Consider the following 13,022-nt stretch of genomic DNA (forward strand, 5'->3'; position numbering starts at 1 on the left):
AACATATGTGGGGGAGAGGATATATAATTTTGTCAAAAAGTTCAAATTACATTCAGCTGAACTTTAGAAAGTCAACTTATGTGGAAATCTCTTATATTTTTAGTAATAAGTTATTAGTATAAAAGTTAACCTATTCTCGAGCCTTGAAATTTGATGGAGAGGAAGGGTGTGGTGTATGGGATGAGAACTGAGGCCAGTGCCAAGCCCAGTGCTGGCCGTGTAGCCTCTGAGACACAGACAGGACCCTCCAATTTTGAGCTCTAGGGGGCTTCCGGAGCAGGCCACTCTCAGTGCTGAACTCACTGGTGCTGACCCCAGAGCTCCTTGGGGACACTGCCACTCTTGCTCCATCATGACGGCCGGTCAGCTTTTCTCCTGACTTTCATTAACACCATTGGTTAGAGAAGCCAGTGCCCAGCACCCGAGAGCACTGCATCCTTTCGTGGGTCCAGAGGCATGTGTCTCCCTGAAGAGTCATGATTCATTACATTTGACAGGTACAGCTGCTCTGGAAGAGGACGCTCAGATTCTGAAAGTGATTGAAGCCTACTGTACCAGCGCCAACTTTCAACAAGGCCATGGCTCAAGTAGGTTCCCCCAAACCACTGTCTCTAATGAGTGATGTTTCTTTGCTAGTGCTCGCTGCCTTTTAGAAAAAGAGAAAAGCAACCCAGATGGGCTGCAGAGTGAAGCAGGTGACTTGCAGCAGAGGAGCAGGTACAGGGCTGCATCTTTCAGATAAGCTGGTTTTAGCTACCACGCGGTTTGTTTACCCACTGTTTCTTTTCACCCAGAGAGAAAGAGAGATGCAAGAGTAAAAGAGTTGGAGGTGATAGAAATGAAAAAAAATTTTTTTTTAAAGTCGCTCTCCTTTGAAGTACGCAGATACCTTCACCAACACTAGTTAGGAATTAAAGAGCCCAGAGAGTTCCTGTGTCTGTGAACTGATGCTAATCTCTTCTTATAGGCAGATTTGGAAAGGAAGTCAAAATACTGTCTTTGATCAGCTGCATATTTAAGCAAACAGAGCTTCACCAAACTCAAGTTTCAGAGTTGCTCTGAAAATCTGGAAATGTAGCTGCGTAGCGGGGCCAGTTGAGAGTGTCTACAATTTATCAGGGAGCTATTAGGTGAGGGTATTTCCCCCAACAACTTTCAGGCTACAAACTGAAAGCGAGATAATATTTTCTGATTCATCCTTGTGCTTTTAGAAAAGCCAGGTCACATCACTTATGTCCTTGGTCTTTCATTATTACAGACATTCAGGATACCTGGTGTGAGGGTCTTGCATCTGTGCAAGAGATGAGCTTTTCGTAATGTTCCATCTGGATAGCCACTGAGCCCTGGCTTGAGCGTGGGCAGGGCTTCCTTGGTGGACTGCCCTGACCGATGCTTCCGAAGTTACATGTCTCTCAGGTCGTCATGGGGAAAGTGTTCTGTGTGGAAGTTGACACGTTTGATTCTGAAGGGACTGTCACACCTTCTGCTTCTCAGGCCAAACGTGGCTGTGGCTTTCGGCATGCCCAACCCTGATAACAAGGTTCAAGGAGTCAGGAGAAGAAAGTGAGAGAAGTTTTTATCACAAAAACTAGGAAAGAGAGGGGGACAAGGAGACACCAGGAGCAACAGCCGTCATATGCCATCTGACCTCACCTCCCGCCACCTCCTGTCTTCACACTGATAGAGACAGGAGATTTGCTCAGAGGTGCAGGCAGCCATTCCGGCCTCAAGAGTCACATTTCCCCCCCTTCTCCCTGGCCTCCCTTTTATGTGTGGAAAGTGTCTAGTGCAGTGCTTGGCATGTGGTAGGCATTTTAGCATCCTGGTGACTGACACCCTCCATCCCTCTCCAGCCAGAGGTCCTGCACCCCTAGAACTGACCGCTGTTGTTTCTCGATGCATGCAGTTGGCTGGTCAGTCGGCCAATCTGTTGTCCACTTATTAAGCATCTACAAAGTACTGGGCCCCGAGGAAGGCAGAGACACATCCACCTCGCCAAAGGAATGGAGATTGAGTGAAGGCAGTGAGTGTTCACAACTTGAAGGAACTTGGCTTAGAAGAGAGGAAGCCAGTGGCTTGGGGAGACAGAAGGTTAAGGACTCCAGCTCTGAGAGGAAGGATCCAGAAGGGAAGGGGAGGTTGGAGGTGCAGGAGGGCTCTCTGGTCAGGTCCCATGGCTGCTCTTCCATCCTAGAGCCTGGAGATGGTGAACAGAGAGCAGTAAAAATGCCTGCATCTTTGCTGCTGTTGTGATCATCTCCCCGCCCCCACTCTACCCTTGATCAAAATGGTCTTCCCTGACCCTGCCTCACCCTGTAGAATGGTAAAGAGAACAAATGGGAGTGAATGATGCTTCTGAGGCCCTTTTAGCATGCGTCCCAGTGCAGTGCTATGTTCTGCATGATTTTTACTAAAATACAAAGCACACAGGGTGTGGCAGGTGTGCCGTTCCCCAGAGATGCACAGGAAGGAATGGTCACTGGCCAGCTCTTTGCTCTGGAGGAGGCAAAACAGGAAAGCATGGGGTCTTGGCTGAGGACAGGTCTCACAGTGGCTTTTTCACATTGTGTTTCTGAATACAAATTGAATCAATGTATTTGGCCATTTCAAATTTCTCACGTCAGGAGGATTTTTTCAGCAAGTGTTGGGTGACTGCTCTTTGGGGTGCCAGGCAGCCAGATGCCATCAATAAAGACCCCTAGAAAACAATAGTAGAAAGAGCTAACCCCCAACAAATAGTCTCCCCTAGTAACCCCCCTCCCTTGCTTCTTGCCGCCCTTGTCTGTAGGTGCTCGCAAAGATTCCGTTCCCCAAGTCTTACTCCCCGAGGAAGAGAAACTCATCATTGAAGAAACCAGAAGCAACGGCCAGACCATCATTGAAGAAAAGTGAGTAGAGTGGGCTAAACCTTTTCTGATTTGTCTGAGGGCTGGAAAGAAAGTTCTGGCAGGGCAATGTGGCTCTTGCCAAGCCTGCACAGAAAGAGAGTCTCTCCTCATCTGAGAATGTGGCCCTCTTGTCTGATCGTGCAGTTGGGAGCCCAGGGAGGGCTGTCCCCCAACAAAGGGAAGGAGGAAGGAGAGGCAGAGGGGGCAGGCATCTCCCTGGACAGGAAGGGACTTTGGGGTACGCAAGAATACCACTTCACATGGGTTTCAGAGGCATTGGGAAGACCACGGCGCCAATTCCCCCACCCAGAGGGATGCCCCCCACATTTTTTGACTCAGGCACTGAACTTCCACATACTTGACCTCATTTAAACTCCTGCCGCAATCCCGTGAGATAAAAATTACTTTCACCACTATTACAGGTGAGGAAACTGAGATTCAGGGAAATTATGTCCCTGACTTAGCTTTGCACAGTAGTGAGGGTGACCTAACGGGGGAAAATCAGGTTAAGTACTTGTTTAAACTTGAGTCATTTCTGAAGTCAGGCCTAAATTTGCATAAGACAGCGTGTTTCACAGTGCTTGGCATCTTCAGTGTATTTTTCCATCTGGTGTATGAAGTGATACGGCCAAATAGTAAAACACTTGGGCTAAAGAGAAGAACAGCCCTGGTTCAACTCCAGCTTCTGGTGCTTGTTAGCTATGAGGCCTGAGACAAGTTCCATCCCCTCTCTGTGCCTCAGTTTCCTCATCTATAAAATGGATATGCTAGTAATGCTTTCAGGGTTTTTGTGAGGTTAAATGGATTAAGAAGTACAAAGGCTAGCACATGATAATTACTCAGTAAATGATGATCGTTGTAATTACTATTATTATAGCTATATTAATTCCCACAATGACTTTATGAGGTTTTCAGGGAATGTGATATTATTCCCATTTTGTATGTGAACAAAATAAGACCAAGAGAGGATGAGAAGAAAACTGGTTACCCAGTTAGAGGTTAGAGGACTGGTAAGTCGTAGGATCAGAACTGGAACCCAGATCTCCAAAGTCCTGTCCAGGGAGAGAGCCAGAGAGGAAATGACTCTTCCACAGCTCAGCCAAGGCGCTTTATCCTTTTTTGGGATATATGGAATCTTCTGGAAATAATGCCCCTGACTTTGTGTCATATACGATGGTATAGGGTCAGATAGGTGAGAAGGGCAATGCCGTAGTGCAGATAGTGTAGAATAGACAGGGCCTGGTGACACCTCTCATTACAATGTGTCAGGTGATGGTTCTGCCTGCCCCCAACTGAGAAATCAAAACCTTATGAGGAGCCCTAGTCTGTTTTTTTTTCTTGACTTTTCTTTTTCCTTTTTATTTATTTATTTTTAAATTGAAGTAGAGGTAATGTACAATATTATATAAGTTACAGGTGTACAACACACTACTCTGTCTCTCTCTTTTTTTCGTATTTGCCCAAGCTGGAAAGCGAGTGGCAGAGAAGGAGGGAAGTATAGAAAAGGTGTGGTGACACCGTGTTTGAATGAGCTTGTGTGATGGTGGTTATTAGCCTGTAAAAATAAGAAACACAAGGACCATTCATAGCGATATTTCTCCAGATTCACCTGAAAGACCACCACTTTTCAGGATCTGTATTTCTGTAAAGCTGCTTTTCTTCTTAAGTATCACTTAACAATACTTCAGTGCCATCTATTAATCTCTGAACTTTATCTTTGTGTTCTAGGAGCCTTGTCGATACTGTTTATGCCTTGAAGGATGAGGTCAAAGAGCTGAAACAGGTAATGAAGTTTGAAAGTCGTTTTCTCAGATCCTAACAGGTCCGCTCCCTCTTCCCTGCCGCGCGCTGGTAGACACCCTCAGGAAAAGGCCAGGAACAAGGCAGTAAGGTGGGGATTCTTATTTCCCTTGTGTCATCCAGGTGGGTTTTGTTGATTTTACTATGTAGCCTTGGGTTTCAATTGCTGAGGCTTGCTTATATACCTATTTAGGGGTTTACAATAGGGTCCCAAACTTAGTTACAACTTTCATGTTCCCTGACATTTACAAACAGAATTTAAGAAAAGATAAGTCATTCACGAGTATGTAAGTGTAAACAGAGCCATAAATCATGATTTGTGGGCTCCTCTGCAGATCTGATCCAGTGCTTCTTGATGGACACTCTTCCTGGGGTTTGAGGACTGACTGTACCTGGTGACAGACAGGGAAAAGGATGGATTGAAGGGAGAGAGACCAGAGGCTGGAATACCACTTAGGAGGTTATTACAAAACTCAGGGTGAGACATGATAAAGTCCTGAGCTGAGGAGGGAGAGCCACTCAGGCTGCAGAGGAGGGACACAGATGTAACGGAAAGCACATCGCAGAGTTAGAGCCTTTGGAAAATGGCGCCATGTTGTGCGGATTAAGAAAGAGCCAGGGATGGAAGATGAAACTTTTTTCCTGAGTATCTACTTTGATATGGTGGTGCCCTTCACAGAAATCAAGAACCGCAGGAGGAAGAGAAGCCGCAGGAGGAAGAGAAGTTTGGGTGATGGGGGAGATGCTGAGTTCACTTTAGGACATAATAAATTCGAGGTGTTTGTAACACATCTAGGTGGAAATATCAAGTTGGCATTGCGGACTGTGGACCTGGTGCTCATGAGCTGAGATGAGGTCTGTACCAGAGAGACTGGGGAGGCCCCTATGTAGATATTTGAGTTGAAAGAGAAGAGACACTAAGTGAAAAGCATGTTGAATTAGAAGAGGGCCAGGGCCAGAGCCCTAGAGAATGCTTGTATTCTATTTCAAGGGATGGTCAGCAAGAAGTAGAACAATCAAGAGGCTGCCTTGTTTTAGAAGCTGAGGGAGAGGAGTTTGAGGAAGGAAAGTATCACCAGTGGTGAAGGCTACCAAGAGACTGAGCAAGAGGAGCCCTGAGGCGGGGTCCCTTTGGTAACCAACCAACCTTTTTCCATCATAGGAGAATAAAAGAATGAAGCAGTGCCTGGAAGAAGAGTTGAAATCAAGAAGGGACCTAGAAAAGCTGGTCCGGAGGCTGTTGAAGCAAACTGATGAGTGTATTCGGGCCGAGTCCAGTAGCAAGAGCTCCATTCTCCCATAACTATCACAGTCTGGCTGGCGGAGGGTGCCTGCGGGGTGTCGGGAAATGTCCAGCTGAGTGATCTGACTCAGTATGCTCACTTCTGTGGTTTTTATTTGGTACCTTAGTCTCTCTCTCTCTCTCTCTCTCTCTCTGTGTTTGGTTCAATGTTTGTTGTTGTTTGGTTATTGGTTGGTTGTTTATTTTTTTGGACAGGGGTAAAAACAAGAGCAGGTGGTAGAAGTCTCCCCAGAGTCTTTTCCATTCAGTAAGCAAAGGGGAGCTAATGTAGGCAAAGGACTTACATGGTCTTCAGATGGCCTTCAATTCATAGTGCCTCTTTACTAGCCATTATCCTCGGGTCACTCTGGTTGGGCTGGCTGCTGTCCCAAAGTGGCTGGCCATGGCTTATTAAATGTGAACTTGACTTTTCCTCCAATGCTTTCCTGTACCTGGCAGCCCCTCAGTACCTGATTTACTGAAGGCAACACTTCTGGAACTCTGACTGGTGATCAGCTGCCCAGTGATCCAGCTGACCTTCCCTGGATCATCCTCAATGCACACTTTTTTAAAATGACTACCCTATGTCATCTATAAGACCAAGAAAACTGTAGTGCCCTTCCTCCTTTTGTGTTGGTTTACATTTTAACTCTGTGGGGCAGAAGCTCTGGTCACCCATGCCAACACCAAATCCATTAGCAGATTGCACTGGACAGTCCCCCCTTCAGTAGCAGAGTTGCCTATCTCTTGCCAGTGCATGATAGGTTTTGTCCCTAGCCTTCTGCCTTGTGTATAAGTTTTCTATTTCCCCAGGACTTTTAGCCAACCATACCAAGTGGTGTGTCAACTGGTATGTGTGTGCTTTGCTTTTTAAAAATATAGGCTGTGAGCAGTTACTTTTATCTACATGGCATATTCAAACTGCGACTTCTCATCCTTCAGTCTACACTTGAGGAGATGTTGCGCCCTAGCAGACAGCTTTAATTCCCTTAACTGCTCTCCCATATATGCTGTGAGAAGCTGTTATAGTCCTCAGCCTCTTCGAGTAGGACTCTAAGCATTATTTGCAGAAATGTGCTGTTGGTCCAGCTTGTATAGCTGGAAAGAAAGGGCCCCTCTAGTAGCTGTGTGCTGGTTACTAGTGAAGCTGATTATTTGGAACTGCTTTACTCAAGTTGCTCGTCAAATCAAACCCTCGCCTTTTTAAGTATCTGAGAAATCAAAACTGTGATAAACCAGGTTTAGAAGAGGGTCACAGAAGGGCAGCACACATCCAAATTTAGTGCACTTGAAAGTTGGCCTGGGGCTGTAGGACAGAGCAGTGCCACCTGCCCCGGTCTCTGCCAAAGACAGGAAATTTGGCCAGGTGAAGGAGATCGCTGGAAAGAGAGGCCAAGGACCAATGGACTGATCAAAGTTGTCGCCCAGATGCATTTCATGGGTTCCTGTAAATGTGGGTTTTGCAAATGTTTAGAAACCAAACTTGAAGCTTGAACTCCCCAGCTTGTTAAGCCCTTTTCCTTTCTAGTACAGGGTGGGCCTCAATTCCCACAGCAATGGTACGGGGCTGTTGACTGCTTGCTGCACGGCAGAAATTATACCATCCACGGGAAATGGACTATTCCTGCAGACCAATCTCAGCCAACCACACACAGCTGTCTTTGGAAGCTGAAGACAGAAGAAGATTGCTAGGAATGGCTGTTGTTCTGTGTTTATCCTGACAGTTTAGAGATGCCATCCTTCACCTCCAAATGAAAAACAATAACAACAATACGAATCGTAGCATCTGCCCTGTCTATGGTTAGTCAATGGCTTGCAATAAATGTGGAAACTATACCCACAGGAAACATTTTTGTGATTACAAAATACTTTAGTTGATAAGGTATATAGGATTGCTTAAAATATTGAAAGGTCTTTATTTTACAGTGATGTGTCCATGTGCGTGTTTTGGGGACGTGGCCCTTCTGATGAGAGGCCCTGGGTACTCTGGGTAATGTAGCTTGTGCAGAGAGGTGTCCGCGCTCTCACTCAACAATCCTATATAGGAAATGAAGCCATGTTAACCTGACAGCAGTGTCTCCATAGTTGTGTTGTTTACAATACTCTATAAACGGGTCCCTGTTACCCTGTAGTTAAACTGTTGCCCGTCGAGGCCTTTCAGTTCCTCTTCTGTCGTGTCCCTTCTTACACAGCTCAAATTTTCTAACTTGTTTTTATTTTGAAGACTTTTAAAATGGACATTTTCAATAAATAAGAATAACAATGCTTTATAAAATAAGTCCTGTGTTTCTTCTTCTTTTTCTTTTTCTTTTCTTTCTTTTTTTTTTCTTTTTGCTAGCTAGTGTGCAGAAAGATTTCTTATGCTGTGTCAGCTTCCTCTCCTGTTTCCCTCATTAGCTCTCCACACTCATCAGGCCCCTGAACCAGCTTCTACATTTTTCACTCAGGGCAGATGCTATTTGTTCCCCACTTTACAGAGATAATATGTCTCTTGAGAGAGAACCTTCCGTAACTTCTCCACCCCTCTCCTCCGGGCCCCAAACTGTAAACTGCCTGTACCCCTTCTCACCATTTTCCTTCCAATATAAGAGAAAGAGATGGTCACTTTCTTGTTCAAGCTTGTCCCTTGATCTTTAGTCTTGTTTCCGTCCCTCTTTATATTTTGCAGGATTTTGTCAATTTTGCTCTGGTTTGACCACAGTTGGAATGCTGGTGTCAGTGGTCATATTATCTGTTGCTACTCAACATCCATTCCTCCCCCTCCCCCACCCCAAGGCTAAAAAAGTACCTGTCTCAGGCTCCCTTGCAGCTAGGGTTCTGGGTACAGTGTGGGTTCTGAAGCATTTTCAGTTCTGCCAATGAAATGCCTTTGTGCAACGTTTGAAAGCCTTCAGTTAGGCAGAGGCTATCTTCCTGGGGCTTGGTGGCTGGCAGGGGGTTCCAAGGATATGTCGGTGGCTTCTGCACTACATTCTGTACCCACAGCTTTGTAGGTGACAGACTGTAGTGGAAGCAGCATCTTCTGAAACTGGATTTGCATTACAACTACCGTGTACTGTGACCTTGAAGCCGTAGTCAGTGGAAGCCCCCTGACTTCCACTTCTATAGACATCAATTCGATAGGCACCTGATATTATCTTCCTGCTTGAGATCACTTCAGCGTACGAAGCTGAAGCAAGAGCTGTAACATGGCGCCTCCAATGTGCTAGGCTCTGCACTGTTTTACCTGGTTATCCCCATCTTACAAGTAAACAAAGTATAGTGGTTGAACAATATGCTAGTATGTGTGGAGCAGGGATTTGAAACCCTGGTCTGTCTGCCTCTCAAATTCATGCTCTTTCTACCGCTTCTCCTCCTCTGCACTTGGTATTTGCCAAGTAGGCTTCTGCCTCGGCCATCTACTCTCATGAAGTCACTGATGAGCTCTTATTGACAGATCCAGGGAGCGCTTTTCAGTACCCGTCTTGACCTCTCTGGGGTATCTGACCGTTGCCTCCTTGATAAATCTCTCCTTCCTTGACTTTCGTGATCCCAACTTTTGCCGTTCATTCAGCCTTTCTGACCACCCCTCAGTCTCCTTTGCGGGACCTGTCTCCTGCCTGCTCCCTGAATGTTGCTGATCCTTGACGCTCTTTTCCTCTTTTCTTCCTTTCTATAGCCTCTTCCTGGACAACCTTGTCTATTCCTATAACTTCATTCATCAAAGTGCAGATGACTCCCTTGTCCATATTCTTCCATCCTGACCTTTCTCCTGAGCTCCAGACCTGTGGATGCAGCTACCTTGTGCATCTCAGCTTGGATGTCCTACAGCACCTCAAATTCAGCATGTCCCAAACTGGACTCCTCATTCAGAGTCCTAGACCTGCTCTTCTAATGTTTCTTATCCCCGTACACAGCACCCTTGGCCACTTAGTTGCCCGAACCAGAAAAACAAGCATTATCCTTCATTCCTTCCTCTCCCTCAACCCCGTGTAAATTTATACATTAACCCTTTATACATCTAGTCATCAAGTCTTAGCATTTTTAACTCTGTTGTAGCCCCTGACTTTCTCCCCATCATCCATTGCCTATTTTTGGCATTTGTCATCTCTCCCTCGGAATAATGCTTCTCTTTGCCTCTTGTAGTCTAGCCCAGTGGTCCCCAACCTTTTTGGCACCAAGGACTGGTTTCATGAAAGACAGTTTTTCCACAGATGGGGTTGGGGGTGGGGTTGGGATGGTTCAGGCGGTAATGTGAATGATGGGTAGTGGCAGATGAAGTTTCACTCACTCACCCACCGCTTACCTCCTGCTGTGTGGCCTGGGGTTGGGGACCCCTGGTCTAGCCTTTTTGGTGCCAATAGTCTGGCGTCTCTGGTGTCAGTAGAATGATTATCTAAAGATCTATGTCATTCACCTGTTTAAAAATTTAATCTCTTGCTACTCCCCACCACGCTCAGTAAAGTTTGATCTCCTTGAATTTCTCTTAAGTCCCATAATATGCCATTTGTCCTGCCTAGAATCCCTTTCCCATCCCTGTCCATCAAGCAAATTCTTCCCTTTCTATTTAGAGTCAGCTCAAGTATCTATGTGAACTCATGATTTCTAAAACACATGTACATATGTGTCTCTGCATGTGTATGTGTACATTTATATGAATGTAGTATGTATGTTTGTATGTATTGGGTTGGCCAAAAAGTGCATTCGGGATTTTCTGTAAGATGTTAAAGTGCATTCGGGTTTTTCTGTAAGATTAGGATTGCCAGATAAAATGCAAGACGCCCAGCTAAATTGGAATTTCAGCTGTACATCAATTAAAGTTTTGGTATAGATCATGTCCTAAATATTGCATGGGATATATTTATGCTAAGTTTTTCCATGTTTACCTGAAACCCAAGTATAACTGGGTATCCTGAATTTTTATTTGCTGAGGCTGACAGCTTTAGTACATGTGTGCGTATACATATGCATCTAAATGCATACGTTTCCTAGGAGAAGTGACATCCTAATAGCAATGAACACAGCTGTGCCCAGAACTTGCTTTCTAAACACTATACTCTGCACTGAAAGGAACGAGGGCTCCTTGGAGAAATGGCCGATTCTACAGCTGAGGCAGGAAAGATACAAGATGAGCCTGGAACATCTTGTTCTGCCAGAAAGTAATACTCAGAAATATGATAGGGGCATGCTACAGAGACACAGGTGCCAACTTGAAGAGGCACTTCCTGGCCAAATAAGGGAAAATTGGAGCACCAAAATACAGTAATGAATTAGAAAACATTGGAAAAGTAGAAATCTATGAGTCCATGCTGATAAATAAGTAAGCAGGGAGAAAGAGAAGGCTCTTGTTTACAGTACCATGCTGCGTGTTGACTGGTAAATGTGGAAGGAACTCTGGGGTTGGAAAATCCCCATTTTGCAGCCATCGTGGTAAAGACTGATTTAGGCAAAAATTATCATTGGGTGCTAAATATAGAGGGAAACTTTGATGATGAGCAAGTTACCTGTGTGGTCTTAAAGTGTCCCACCAAAGAGTGCTTACTAGTTGCTAGGTGGAAAACAGTAGCTCTAGATAGAGTGGGGAAACTGGACAGCACCTTAACTGAGTGATCAAAATTCACATCCACAATGAGAGGCAAACAGCCATCATGTGCCTCCACATATGATACCCTGAGAAGGATCCTACATCATTTATGTCGTTTTCCATCCAGGAAAGCATAACATGAATTTAATCATGAGGAAACATCAGACAAACCCAAAATAAGGAACACTCTTTGTTTTTTGTAAGGGGACAGATTGTTACTATATTAGTCTAAAAAGTCAATGTCATTAAAGACAAAGGTGGTGAAAATGTTCTAGATTAAAGGTGACTAAAGAGAGATGACAACTAAATGCAATACCGGCCCTAGACTTCATCCCATGCTGGAGGGGAAAATGCTATAAAGGATATCGGGTGACTTACCTGAATTGGAATACAAATGGAAGATCAATGTTAAATTGACTGAAGTTGATAACTGTACCTGTGGTTATAAACAAGAACATCCTTATTCTTAGGAAATACACACTCAAGTATTTAGGGGTGAAGGCCGTGAGGTACACAGCTTACTCTCAAGTGATTCCGAAACCACTTTTTATTTGTACTATTCTTATGTTTCCAACTTTTTGGTAAGTTTGAAATAATTTTCAAAAAAAAAAAAAAACCAACAAAAACTCAAGCATTGCCTCCTCAGGGAATCCAGGCTCCTACAGCTCCTCAGCCATCACATTGCACTTTATTTGCTTGTGTCTTTCTCCACATTAAATGTTACCTTAAAGGTGGGGATCGGCTCCTTTCATCTATGTAAATTCAGGGCCTAATACAGGGTCAAGCCCATAGTACCTACTCAAGGAATATTTGTTGAACGAGCCGACGTTCCGCATCGTTTGAGGTCTCTGCTGTTTGTCTGGGAGAATCGTGTAGACTTGCCTTGGTGCCAGGAGCAGAAGGCCCATGGGGTTCTAAGCTTTCAGCACCCTCCAAGCCTGCAAGGTCCAGTCTGTGACCCAGCCTCTTGGCACGCAGGCCACCTCGGCCACGCTGTAGAGCAGCCCCTCTGGGCAAGCAGCTCAGAAGGCGATTTCTCTCTGTCAGAGGAGCACAAAGGCTCTTCCTTGGTTGGGCTTCAGCATGTGCGGTTTGGCCGGTACACCAAGATATTTTTCTCACACCAGGCCCTCTGTGTGGTGACTCCTCCTGCCTGCTCCCCTGAATTCTTTATCCATCTTCACACATCTGTGCTTTTGCGTGTTCCGTGCTCTCCTTTCCTCACTGTGGCCCCTCCTCCCCACAACAGCCCTCAAGACTCATTCTGTGCCACCTGTCCTGGAAAGCCTTCCGTGACACCCACCTTCCCCTGCTTGTCCAAGTTACATGTCCTTCCCGTGTATTCCCGGTAACACTGGTCCTGACTCCTGCTGCAGCATTCACGCTGGGCTTTCAGTGTTTTGCACACCCGTGATGCAAAATTCTGTAAGCTACTTGAGGGCAGGGACTGGATCATGTCTATCGAGTGCATAGCACAGAACCTGTCATC

At 45.4% G+C, this 13,022-nt stretch overlaps 1 protein-coding gene across 3 annotated transcripts in view; it reads left to right on the plus strand.

Moving 5' to 3' along the window:
• Window positions 1–10,777, plus strand: part of ARHGEF6 (Rac/Cdc42 guanine nucleotide exchange factor 6) — a 108,405-nt gene extending 97,628 nt beyond the window's left edge. For all 3 annotated transcript variants that reach the window (XM_057718565.1, XM_057718566.1, XM_057718567.1), the window contains 4 exons: window positions 498–587; window positions 2,789–2,888; window positions 4,617–4,671; window positions 5,851–10,777. In XM_057718565.1, the coding sequence (XP_057574548.1) occupies window positions 498–587; window positions 2,789–2,888; window positions 4,617–4,671; window positions 5,851–5,991 (386 nt within the window). In that variant the 3' untranslated portion in view covers window positions 5,992–10,777. The remainder of the gene's footprint in view (window positions 1–497; window positions 588–2,788; window positions 2,889–4,616; window positions 4,672–5,850) is intronic.
• Window positions 10,778–13,022: the final 2,245 nt, after the last annotated feature.

The sequence above is a fragment of the Hippopotamus amphibius genome, chromosome X, assembly GCF_030028045.1.
Source record: "Hippopotamus amphibius kiboko isolate mHipAmp2 chromosome X, mHipAmp2.hap2, whole genome shotgun sequence".
Taxonomy (NCBI): domain Eukaryota; kingdom Metazoa; phylum Chordata; class Mammalia; order Artiodactyla; family Hippopotamidae; genus Hippopotamus; species Hippopotamus amphibius.